Raw genomic sequence first — 13,911 nt, 5'->3', positions numbered from 1 at the left:
GAACTGATGCTTTATAACTCAGACCTGCTCCCTCCCTCCCGAGCTTGTTTTTTTTTCTCTTTTCAAATCTAAGAGAACTGGTAATTCTGATAACACTGGCTTTAGACATTTAGAATTAATATCAATCTGATTATAGAGCCCCCCCCAATACCTGTGCTCTACAAACCTTGAAAGCCAGCTCTTGAAGACATCACATGACTTGATTTATTCATTATACAAACATTTTCAACTTTCTTTTTTTTTTTCTTTTTGGTTTTTCGAGACAGGGTTTTTCTGTAGCTTTGGAGCCTGTCCTAGAACTATCTCTTATAGATCGGGCTGGCCTCAAACTCACAGAAATCTGCCTGCCTCTGCCTCCTGAGTACTGGGATTAAAGGTGTGTGTCACCACCACCTGGCTCAACTGTCTTAAAACTTAGACTTGATTACTCTCAACAGAACTTGAAATGGAGATTTTTAGAATTAGTTTTGCTTTTGTAACTTATGATAGCTGGATAATTTGTCTTTGTAACAGAAAATTTATAATTTTGTACACCAAAAAATTTTTTCAGTTTTGAAAGGTTCTGAGTTCCCAACTCCTCCAATCTCTTTGGGTTAAAGTATATTTTATTTACTGAAGTATATATCTTAAAAGAAGATCAGTGTGGTTGTTAACTATATTCAAGATTATAACGTTTCACCAGGGTGTATAAACAAGTGAAAATATTTTTCAGATTTCAGAATTGTGTTACTTTCTTATCCTTCCAGTTTCTAACTGCAGACTAATTAACATTTAAATGTTAGCATTCTTCTACTCTTAAACTCTTTATGTTTGATAATCCTAGCTAGTGAAAATATTCCCATCAAGGATTTTCCATAATTTTTCCTTCCTTCTCTAGCCTGCTATCCATTCATGAACATTAGGTAAGTAGAATGTCTCACCAACACTGACTTATCCTGAACCTGTAAGAATGTCTCACCAACATTGACTTATCCTGAACCTGTAAGAATGTCTCACCAACATTGACTTATCCTGAACCTGTAATTCGCCAATGTTACAGATTTAGGTTAAAGGACAGTTTATTTGTAAACTCTTGAAATGGTTGTTGGTTGGTTTGTTTGGTGTCCAAAGGGTAAAAAAGGGTGAAAGAGTAATGAACAATGACACCCTAGGTAACATTACTCTGTTACCACACTGACTATGACTTTGGGTACAGAACTGCTCTCTGCTACGATAAGTTATAGTTAGTCTACAAGTGAACCTGTACCTATATTGATTTAAGCAGCTGCATAGTCTTCAAATATTATTTCATCACTATAATATATTCAATAATATGTAGAATTATATCATAATTTTAAAGATTGGAAAATTACTCATGAATATTTGAATGCAGAAGGAAGTCTAATACTATCAGATGGTTTGGAACTCTGCCAGCTCTATCGTGACTGGTTGCATCCAAGGGGCATCACCATATTGAGGATGAACTTCCCATTTTTCATTTCCCCTGGTTCCCAACAACCTCCCCTTAATTTTTTAGGCTGTATGGCTCCTGTAAATATTGTCACTGAAATCTGTGAATTGAAGGACTACTACTCTGTAGTTTGCATTTGCAATGAATGCAGTTTAGAACATCTTGGTTGTGCTTATGATTATGAATCTATTTAGATTTTACTTCATTATTTGTGTGAATGACTCCCTTCTTAACTGAATCTTCAGTTACTTGTGGGAAAGTTTTTTTTTGAGATTTATGTCTTCATTTTGATAATTTCATAATCCAATGACATGAAGAGAGAAAACATTTGTTAATGAAATAACCTAATAAATTTTTATTTTTATCTTGACAAAAGGTAAAATTATTTGCTAGTGAGTCACTTTATTAGTTGAACTGCTCTTCATCTATATTCAAACATGCTTTGGCATCACATTATTAATGGGAAAATCTTAATGCTTGTAATAATTCTTGTAAATGACTATGATTATTTGGTCATATATGTAAATCCACATGAAGAAAGCAGTATAGTGTAGATAAAACATTTGAGGCTTTAAAAATTGCTCTGACCTGCTTTCCCCATTCAGATCCAAAGTTACTCATTTTGATTAAGTTTATTATCTTAAATTTTAAGCTATATAAATATCATTACTTATTTTATAACTTTATAAAAATTTAATAAGTATAAAAATAATATATGATCATTTTCCTACATAAATAGTAAATGCTTAACATCTCTAACACTGAAAGGAGACAGAGAAAACCTGCAAACCCTTTAAATTGACCTTGAAAACATCTGTGAAGTGTTTCTCTTCACAAAAATGAGGTGGCAAGAAAGAAAAGCTTTGCAAATCTCCGTGTATGTACTTCGGTTACATTGGAATAAGGCATCAGAGAAATTAATGTAGCCTGCCCAGCAGAGCCATAATATTCTTTGTGTATGTATTAATTGAACATGTCATATTGAGAAGAGGCAGCTATTCCTGGCCAGGTGAAAGCTTTAGAAACCAAACTTATTTTTACCATGTAAGCTGTGGAATTGTGGGTCGCAGAGGATATTTGGATACGTTCAGGCACAGACATTTCCCATGCTACACAGAGTCGGAAGCTGAACAGTCAATCAGACAGTTTGCCTACCATTGTAACTTGCAACCTACCGGTACCTATTACATGCTGACTATATTCTATGCTTGTGCCATGTAAAAAGTAAATGCTCAATATATCTATCATATTGAACAAAGAGATGCAGCAAAAGTTTTCACCTTGATATCCATCCATTCAATTCTCGGTATAGAATTACTTCTTCTACCTTTATTCAAAGAAGACATATTTGGGGGAAAGTAACAACTATTTACAGCAGAGTATGTTTACAGCAGAACATAAAACTCATGGAGATAACGGTAGCATCCAAATTTGGAAGTATTAGCATCTACTCAGCATGATTACACCTTTCATTTGTAATGTCAGTGATTGACCACAGAACTTCAGAGGTCTCTTTCTGAACATGTCTTATTTACTTGGTTATCTACTACTCTTCATAGATATATTATATGGTGGTAAAAAAAATCTCTTTCTGTTTATTATTTATACTTTTCTTTACTCCCATACTGAAAGTCTCACAAGACGTACTTCACAAAAAATACGCTGATTAGGACAGAGTAGGCAAACCAAGTAGTACAATATCAAAGCTCTTAGTTTCTAGTTTTAGGATTCTTGTGAGAATATTTGAAAATTGAATGCTCAATCAATATTTTTTCTTCTCAATTATTAATGATTTCCTTACAATCCTAATTTTGCCTAAAGAGATACAGATATCTGAGTTTTTTCCTGAATTTTTTTTTTACCAAAGTGTACATTTTTGCTATATGTTTTTCTGGTCTTACTTACAAAAGAAATTACTCTTTAAAATATTTTTAATGATGTGCATGTATGTGTATGGGCATGTATAAGTGCGAGTGTCATTGGACTCCAGAAAAGAAGGTTGTAACCTCTAGAATTGAAGTTACAGGTAGTTGTGAGTTGCCTAGTTTGAGTACTGGTAACCAAACAAGTCCTCTGAGAGACCATTAAGTCATTTTTTTCCCACTGAGTCACCCACCCAGGCCTGAAAGGAGACATTTATAATGTGTTATTTTAAAATTCTGAGGTCGACAAGGTGACTCAGAGAGTATTGGTCCTTCCACCAAGCTTGGTGACTTGAGCTGGACCCCTGGGGCCCACACTGTTGAAGAAGAAAACTGAACTGTGCAAGATTCCCTCCAGCTTGCCAATGTGTGTTTGTAACCACATATTTTCTTACCTGCATGCAAAACAAAAGTATAAAATGATTAGAAGAAAGCTGAACTAAAATAAAAATTCCAGAACACAGAACTAAAAATAGACACCCCAATAATAAATAATACTATTTTGAAACACACAACTTACCTCCACGCCCAAAATTTCCAATTTCATTCGGGCCACTATTGCTATTGTTTACTGGCAAACTCGTGGCTGGCCATGAGTCAGCAAGCCATGGATAATTGGGGTCACCAGCATTTAGAAGACCTGGACGGCTGAGACAGAAATGAAATGGAGATTAGCCTGTAGGCTCAATGAAGGAATTTGACATCTTCCTTACGTGCTAAAAAGGGTAAGGAGATATAAGGTTTTAATTGACTTTAAATTAAATTGCAAGTGCTCTTAAGAAAGAAGGGACTTCAGTAGTTCATTAAAACTATACATAGATCTTCACTGTCAGTGGAAGCAAAGAGGCTTTGCATGAGATTCTACCTACATACAAATGACATCAGTTGGCTACCCTGGAACCAGTGTGGAATAGGGAACATAGTAGCACCATGAGACCAAACTTCACGGTAAGTTGACATCTCAAGGGAACAGTTTCTCTGAGAAACTGCTTCATATCTGCTATTTCCTGAGAACTAAACTATCCAGTCCTCATTTCTGTAGCTCCCAATTGAATCTGTTTTGTCAAGGTAGGCACCCTTACGCAAAGCCCTCATACATGACTGGAGGCAGATAGCTTGAGCCAAACTGATGAACTACTAATAGTACATTTCTATGTTTCTCACATTGCAAAATAAAGGACTAGTTAGGGATTTTTTTTAAGGCAGTAAGATCCAGTTATATGACCCAACACCTTACCATATCCTGTGAAGAAAACTTCTTTCCTGTCACATTTAATAAGGAGTGTCATTATTTAATGTAAAGATGGGATTCTGATTTCTTTCCAGAATCTTAGCACATTTGCAAAGAAATAGATCACCTATAATTGTTGCACTTTTTTTGATAGACCCCTTCTGGTACAATCCCTAAGAGAAACGTATGTTTCTATGGAAACTGTAATAAGAAGATTCAATTGCTTTTTTGCTGTATCTGCTAGCTCTCATTAGACTTAATCTCTTTTGCTAAAATATTGATTAAATGGGAGATTGGAAGTTATTACCAGAGCCTAATTACAATCTCCATATTGGCAAAAGGAAAATAGATGAGGATATATGGGTTTGTTATCAGCTTTTATCAATTTCAATTGAGTATCCAAAGTTCTGGAATCCAGTCCTATCAATCTACAGCCTATTCATCATCCATGAATCATTTACTTTGTGATCGATTATGTGTAATTGTTCACTCACGGCAATTTAGTGAGAGCCAATAAGGAGCCTTAAGCAACAGCAACTTCATTTGCTAATGTCTAATTAATGCAATAAACATCCTGCTAACAAATGAACACATTCCTTGTGATATTTACTACTAATTTCTTCAGGGGCATCTGGGAGATATGAAACATCTGGACTTGATTCCTCTAAAGTGCACAACAGATAGATCATTAAACCTTGTGGTAAGCCATTTAATTCCTTACAGAATTCTAAGAATTATAAGTGATCGTTTATTACAATAATAGCTGCTCACTACAGAATTTCCCCAGTACTGATTAAAAATAATAATAAAAAGAAACTCCTTAGCATACCTCCCATTGCTCATTAGTCCTCCATCTCCTCTTTGAAATGTTACTGTAATAAAGGAAAGATATACACACATAGTAGTCAGTGTTAATCACAATTAATAACAGCTACCTATTGGATCTAAGTTTAGAGATGAAGACCAGGAATTTCAACACAGTATAATTAATGGACTTATATAGGTAGTGACAAGCAATGGCTTGGTTCAGTGCAAAGTCATCACTTGCACTGAATTAAATAGATTGCTTTAAGTTTCTTCAAGTGAATGAAGAGTTGCAGTGGCCATTTGTATTTCGGCATCAAAACTGTGACAAGTGGTGTATATGTATTCTTACTGGAAGGGTGATACAGCAATAATGTGGAATTATTAAATATAGTCATTTATTCACAACAAGAAATTTTCTTATTAACATAAATAATACAAAACCACACATTGAAGAGAACCAGTATTCCTCCATATGGTAATATGCATCCAATAAAGCAACAAAAAGTATTGATTACACATTTCTGACCATCACAAATGATTTTAGGCATACTTGAACACTTACATTGAACACTTACAATTATGGTAACATAAACTACTATTAATGTATGTTACTGTTCTCATGGCAATATAGTTTGCAAATAGTTGATACTGAATGGATTCTAGTTAGGTGTAAACATTTCAATTTTCTCTAATACTGAGGGTTTTATTAAAGGAAACACCAAAAAATGTCTAGTAAAACCATGAACATAATTCTACTTTTCCAATTATTGTTTCCACTTCACAAGACAGACACATGAAAGTAATCCAACATAGTGACCAAAGAGTTGAAATATCAGTCCAGAACCATCATCACTTTTCAAAAATATGTTAGGGAAAATGTATTTGAGCTTCACAGTCGTTTATACAGGAAGTCACATTCCTTACATAGAGTTTAAGGATCTAAGGCTGAGGAAACTCAATGCTGTCTAATATTTCTGCCACAAAAGTAAATAACCAAGCAAGTAGAGTAACATATACAAATAGTTGCAAGTTTATTTGGATCAAATTTTGTCACTAAGTTATCAACTTTGCTTTTTATTTAAAAAATATTTGCTGTGAAAAAGTTCCCAGAATGCAGAAGTGTTAGAATCTTATAATTTGGACCCAAATCGTGACAGATCAGCTCAAGTGATCATGAGTGAAGATGGGTATAAAATGAACTCCATATTCTGTTTTTAGATGACATCAATTATGTTTTCTCTGATTTGTTTCGGGTAAACACAAAAATATTTTTTTAAAGAATCAACTAATTTTAAATAAGATATAATCTCCAAATGTACAGATAACTTTCACAATTTGGAAGTTTTCCATGACTTGTCATTTGCTTGCGGTTCAGAGAAAGACTAACCACTCTGGAAATTTTGCAGTTTCCTAATAAAGTGCAGCAGTGTCTCCTTGGCAGTTCTCTAGTTGGTAAAATTATCATCATTAGGAAAGGAAATTTAATGCCAAAGGTCTACAATACATAAAGCCTGACGTGTGGCTCCCAGAAATGTACTGTATGGACACACATATACTGCCCTCTCCACTTTAACCTCTCACATGTGCTATGAAACAATCCTGACACAACCTTTACATCTGCCCATAATAGCTACAGGTGTCTACTCATAGAAGATGATACCAGTCATTGTGCCACTTAAGGGCTTAAAATTCGGTCTCACTTGCGCAACTCTACCATATTTGCCCAATTGTTAATTGATTTTTAACGCAAATGAATTAAACTATATCAATCAATGTAAAGAAATGAGCAGTGATTAGTGGATAGTATTAGATAAAGCCTAACATACACATGTGAACATATGCGTGCAGACACTGACAAAAAAATGGAAACACAGTAAAGATGATTACCAACCATTTATCTCATGCATATTACTAGCTGTGTAGTTTATAAAATAATATTAATTGCTAAAATAAATTTAATACAATGCTGCAACATTGTAGGTGTGCAAATAGGCAATGTTTAATGGACTACACTTCAAATGTGGTGCTCAAGGGATGCACCAGAAGCTAAATAGTCCTGCTTAATATGATGTTCCTTTGCCTCTCTTTATTGTTACCAGATTATAAATATAAGAGAAAAAGAGATAGTCCAATCAGAGACACAAAAAGTGTCCAATGGCAAATTTGCAGTAAAATACAAAGTTTTATGATATAATACCTAGAACCTAAACATAATGATACCATTAATTAAAGCTAATTTTCAGTGTTTGAATGCTATGGTAAACTATACTTACTAATAGGAACTAAAGGTTAAGTATGACAAGATTTGACATTCAAAGTGATTAATATTGGATATTCAGAAGATACTTATTTTCTCTTTGTATCTCAATCATCATTTAAATCTTTCTTAAATTGGTCTAGATTGGCATTGGGTGTCAAAGATCCTATCAAGACATGTCTCTATCTTTATAAAACAATTACAAAGCAGAAAATTCCAGAACATTATGTAATTATTTGTGTAACTTATCATGTCCTCCACACACACAATTTGGTGGATGTGAAATTCTTCCAATTTGAATCTTTCTGTCAAGATAATGAAGAAGAATGGAAGAGGAAATGGTGACACATGGGCCCATATCTCTTATAATAATAGTATTGATTACTTCTCTTTTTGAGGGGGAAGCCTGCCTCACTGTGTAGACCAGGCTGGCCTCTGCTCAGACGCCAGCCTGGCTCTTCTTCAGTTGTGCACACATTAAGAGTTTGCCATTAAATCCTGCCCCCAGTTGTTCTTTTTAAAGAGGGTGGAAAGAGAACAACAAATTTTGTTTAGACCCTGTGGTCTGGTTTGAAAACAGAACAAAAGTAACAGCTTTAATAGAACAGAATAAAAGGACAACTTATAAACAATTAGAATTAATACAATGGAAACTGTATGATCTTTGCAAAGCAATTTTAGGAGTCATGCAGAGAAATTCACCGAAAAATAATGTCATTGCCAATTGAGAGCTGCTTTGAGGAAGGTCTAATTTCAAAGAAATATTTGCCTTCATGTAGAAATAACCTGGGACCAGGAAGGAAAATTCATGACAATCCCCGTGTCACTGTTTTTCTAAGCACAGCCCAGTCACTTTGTGTTCATCCAAGATAAAATTGAAGAGACCTTGACTGTGAATCAGGAATTTCTTCAAGCATCTCAATATAAGAACTTCTGGGGAGTAACCTATAGAAGCTACATGAACATCTAAAACGTTTCAGAATTGCATTAAGTATTTGAACTTATTTTGATTTCCATGAAAGTAAGGAAGGAAAGAGATTTTCCAATTTTGTGTCAGATACAGAATAACTCTGTGCTTCTAATATCACCTGTCGGAATTAATCCTGTGGCATGTCTGCTAGAACTGGAGGGCAAAGGGAAGAAATGAAACTATGAAGTAAATTGACATTTTGAAGTAAAGAAGCTTCCAGAACACCTATCTCTAGTAGGTCACATTTGCCTACTCCAAATGGAAACTTTAATGTTTCAGCCAAGCCTTCTTCCCCTTCCTGATAAGCTCTTACTCCAATATGAATGCATTAGTTTCCTTTTAATAAGCATTAACAAAGGCTACATAATCAGACTATAAAAAAATTACATCACTGAACTGCCCTTGCAGAGCTCTGCCAAATAATTTTGATTTCACCATGTTTTAAAAATCTATGCATAGAGTATTTACCATGTTATAATATTCTCAAACATGTTAAATTGTTGATGGATACCAAGCTTTCTTAAATATCGTCCTTATAGATAATAGTCACATAATATAATTTCTTCTTTAAAAGTAAACAAAAGCTCATTTTTATAAAAATTTGATTATTCCAACAATTACAAATTAAAAAATAGGGGCTAGAGAGATGGCCTAGTGGTTAATAGCACTGGCTCTTCTTTCAGAGATTTCCAGCTGAATTCCTAGTACCCCCACGGCAGCTCACAACTGTGTGTAACTCCAGTCATAGGGAATGGGGATCTCATGCCCTCTTCAGTTTCCACAGGAGTTCAGGATGAAGATGAAGCACAGATAAACATTCAGGCAAAATACCCATACACATAATAAAAATAAATTAATAAAAATTTTACAAAGAAACAAATTGAAAAAAATATAACATTAAATTATATGAGATATTGATAAACATTATCCAGTTACACATGTACATATGTGATATGTTTAAATCTATGGGACACTTTTTAAAAAGATTTATTTATTTACTATGCATACACTGTTCTTCCTACACACCAGATCTCATTATAGAGAGTTGTGAGCCACCATGTAGTTGGTGAGAATTGAACCCAGGACCTCCAGAAGAACAATCAGTGCTCTTAACCTCTGAGCCATCTGCCCAGCTTGATATATTTAAATCTAATTCTAGTGGTACTACACAAATTTGCTTCAATATCTAATTGTTTGCTTTTTAGCTATGAAAAAACTATAATTGTAACCATATGTTCACTTTGTATTTAAAAATATCCAATATATTTTTTATAGCTCTCTTTTCAAATCTCTCTCACTTTGTAGCATCTGAAGTTGTGAATGTTTTCTTGTAATCAGAGTCCATTCACCCAGAGACAGGGAAATTGTCCTCCTTAGTAAAAATGAAGGTAAATACAGATACTTGTTCTAAAAATGTGAAAATTCACTCCATATATAATGCAGAACAGAAGGACCTAATGAACTACAATTGTCACTTGTGGATTTATTTTACACATAGAACCATGGGCAAAACTATGCTATGTATTTGTACCTGAGAATTTAAGTAAGAGAAAAATACAGAAAGAAACATGGCAAAATGAGGAACAGTTCTGCACTGAAAGTTCCCTGCTTTTGGCTGTGCAGAGAAGCAAAACAAGTTTAGACCAGCTTCTCCTGCAGGATGATTTAAATGTATTAGTTTGTATTTGTTTCGGATATTTGATTATACAATGGAGATTTTGTCCTTTATTTTACTGTAGTAAATGTGTTAAATTCGCTGGTCCCCAAAGAAAATTATAAACACCAGGTAACAGAGTTTTTGTTAGTTTGGTTGGTTGGTGTTCTCTTTTCAAATTTTACAAGAATAATTCTATAATAAAAACAAGATTCAGAGTACATATAATGAGATACAGTAGGTACTTTGCCTGTATAGTGTGAATGAAGCTATTGTGCCAGACTTGGTGTCTCACCCTGCAAGCTATTTCTGTTCTCCACTAATTAGTGTCTTCCTATTTCTTACTTCCAGAGACTAAGAATAGACTTGGGACAAAGGTGTGCTTCAGTTAAACCTGACCTGCTCTATATCATATTTTTTCTTTACCAATTTAGTTTTATTTAAAGTCTATAATCCCTAATAAAGGGAATACATCAAACGTTTCATTATATTTTCATTGGAATTTGGAAAAAAAGTTATATAATAATCTAAGACGTGGTTCTACATGATTTGTTGACGCTCATGATTACCACTGTAAGCTAATTATTAGAGAGTACAAAGACATAAACCTGAGCGGTCACAGCATCAGCATCAGCATAAGCATCATGTAATGGTGAATCAATAGAAACTTCAGAAATACCATCTTGTTTGTGTTATCACATTGCTTTAATTTTATCTGATCTTGTATTTATCATTTCAAAATAACAATTTTCTAAGAGAATTTTTGATGAAAAAATATAAAAGGACCAACACAGCCTATTTATAATTAATATAAAACCCTTTCAAGAAAAATGGTCCATCAGTAACTCTGTGCTTTTAAAATGGGACATCAGCCCATTCATAGGAACCATAACTACAAATGTGGGGGAACATGCACATCATTATCAATTCCTTATTAAAATAACATATCCCCAGCTTCTGTAAAGACAAGAATGGTAGGTGAGTAGGAAAGAAAATATAGAAACAATATTACAACCCAGATAGGAAATGCTCCTTCCCTGGGATTTGGCAAATCTTCATTTGATTCCCACATAGGAGAGAACAGCAGTTGCTCGAAGGCAAGTGACAAGGATAAAGGACATCTATCCTCAGCCATCCATAAATTAAGTATTAAAGTTTTGAAAGGCCTCTCTCTGACTTGGCCTTCTTCCAAATACCTGAAGGGCAAGTGTAGTCTGAGTTAGCAGTTCTCTTCCAAGCTCATGGACATCAATCATGAGTCATGAGAGTACGAAATGGACAATCCTTGTCAAGCTCAAAGACCAACAGATATTTTCAAATTAAGTGTATAAGTTTTTGCAAAGAATTGCTATGAGAGACAGGAAGAGATGGCTGCCTGATGTAATTGTACTGAAAATGTACTACAGACTGTGAGAGGTATTGCATTGCTCCGGCGTGAGCGACTGAAGAAGGATTCAGGTTACAAAGGTACCATTTCACAAGGGAGTACATCCGGACATCTCATTAAATGGGCTTCTATGCTTTATCTTCTATTATCACCACTAAGTCAATTGAAGTAATAAGACTAAAATTGCCCTTGAGTTATATCGGGCCCACCTTATGTTTCATATGATTGGTATGAGCATGGCACAGGAAGACATACAGCTTAATGGCAAATGAAGCCAATTGGATGATTGACAGTATCTACCGTGCTGAACGTAGAGGGCTGGATTGCAAAACTGGCATTGAAATACTGTTGAAATTCAAGACTTTGCCACCCATTAGTTGTTATTAACCACTGCTTTCTGGGAAGGATCTCTAATCGGTGAAGTGTAACACTTAAATGACAAAGAATAAGGAAGCAGGAAGCTTTGACTACTGTAAAGTGATATTGGGAAACTTCTTGTCAGTGGATATGATATTCTTCTCTTTTTAGTCTTATTAGTAACTAATACTATACATTTCATATGTTATAGACATAATAACAATGCTATAGTCAAATTGCCATGTTTAATGTTGTAATACAGCAAGAAAGACGACAAAATGCATTCTTTGCATTGCTCTACTGTTAAGATATTGCATTAAATTTCCATTTTAAGCATACATATTTTAATTACTGAGTTTATCAGAGAATTTATCAGTTATTAGAAAATTAAATACAGTATCTCAAAATATACTGTGCTCAAAGGATAAAATAAAATTGATTCTTTGAAATTCTACAGAGTGTGTGCTTTTGGAGTTAGTCTACTTTTGCTGCTGTTAGAGAAAATAATTCAAAGTAACGACAATATAAATTGTAACAGAATAGAGCTTCAGCACTGAATTCATTCTTTAAGTCTCTGGCTATGACCTTAGTGCTTCTGTCTCTCCCATTTCTAGACTCTGTCTCTCTTTCCCTTTCTGCACCAGTCCCTAGCTCATCTATCTCTCTTTTACATCTGCAGATGTTTAAGTGTACGCCATCCAGCATCCCTGAGAAGCTCTCTTGCATTTGGCAACAAGAACACTAATTTTGGAAATGCTATAGAGCATCTCGGGTCTCTTTCCTTTCATTTTTGCAGCTATTTCAGTATCTTTCCTCTTCCTTTTGCTTCCTTCTGTTCCTCCTTTTGAAAATGTTTGTTCACACTGAAATAAGCACCCATTTTTTGCTTGTTTGTCTTATTTTTCCCATCTGGGATATTTCCCAGTGTAATCTGCATTGTGACATACTGAAAGCTGATTTTCGAATCTTCTTTTCTGAGCATTTTAATAACTTTCTTGTCTAAATCCACTTCTCAAAAGATGTCTTTATAGATTCCAAGTTTTGCGTGTGTGTGGTTTTTGAAGAAGTAGCTGAGAAAAAAAAATAGTTGAGCATTTTATCAGTGTCTCCTCTCGCTATGCTTCGCTGGAGATACAAGCAGAAAGCTTGCCTGTGGTCATAAACCGATATGGTCAAGAGCAATGCACTGAAGCATGTTGCTTATAATTGCATTTTACAGAGCGGGTTTTTATAACAAGCCCAAATCATCCATTTGTTATTCCATTCCATTTCTTCCTCTCATCGCATTACATTCCAAAAGATAAGAGGTTTTTATAGCTGAAAATAGTCTCTTACCAGCATAATTGCTGAGCCCCTTTCTCTTCTTTCTTCTCCAATACAACCAGATGCTAAAACCCATCAAAATTACCCAGCAGGCACCACCAATGCCAGCTATAAATGCCGGTTGCTTCACAACATCAGTTATTTGCTCAGTTATGCTGTTATTGTTTTCAGTAATAACAACTTCATTGCGTCCCCCTATGGAAGGAAAAATGATGTCAATAAACATTAAGAGAAATGATTACAGAAATACAAACATCATACCATAGGCATGTCCTTTAAAAGCTCAGTTGATAATAGTTTTGTCCTGAGGCTGTCAAGATTACTGATAAGAACATTTTAAGTTTAAAAAGAAGTATGGAATTAAGTGATTATTAGTGTCATTAAGAATGTTATTTACCTTTAATTTCTCAAGGACAGGTTCTAAAACACCTTCAAATTTATCATATTATAAATATTCATTGAAACAACTACTAGCAGCTGAAATGACAGGTATTTTTCTTAAACAAGGTAAAGTAATTGTTTATCAAATTTCCCATAACACAAGTACCTGTAC

The 13,911-nt window shown here is 34.5% G+C and overlaps 1 protein-coding gene across 16 annotated transcripts in view; it reads right to left on the bottom strand.

Annotated features, from left to right (window-relative positions):
- The window catches only part of Robo2 (roundabout guidance receptor 2), a 1,551,815-nt gene that overhangs the window by 45,365 nt on the left and 1,492,539 nt on the right, over nucleotides 1–13,911 (bottom strand). For all 16 annotated transcript variants that reach the window (XM_048422498.3, XM_085685684.2, XM_085685682.2 and 13 more), the window contains 3 exons: nucleotides 13,371–13,553; nucleotides 5,433–5,475; nucleotides 3,893–4,020 (listed from right to left, as the gene is read on the bottom strand). In XM_048422498.3, coding sequence (XP_048278455.1) covers nucleotides 3,893–4,020; nucleotides 5,433–5,475; nucleotides 13,371–13,553 — 354 coding nt within the window. The remainder of the gene's footprint in view (nucleotides 1–3,892; nucleotides 4,021–5,432; nucleotides 5,476–13,370; nucleotides 13,554–13,911) is intronic.

Source organism: Myodes glareolus, chromosome 2 (assembly GCF_982192425.1).
Source record: "Myodes glareolus chromosome 2, mMyoGla1.1, whole genome shotgun sequence".
NCBI classification, from domain to species: Eukaryota; Metazoa; Chordata; class Mammalia; order Rodentia; family Cricetidae; genus Myodes; species Myodes glareolus.
This window is presented reverse-complemented; position numbering and strand designations above follow the sequence as displayed.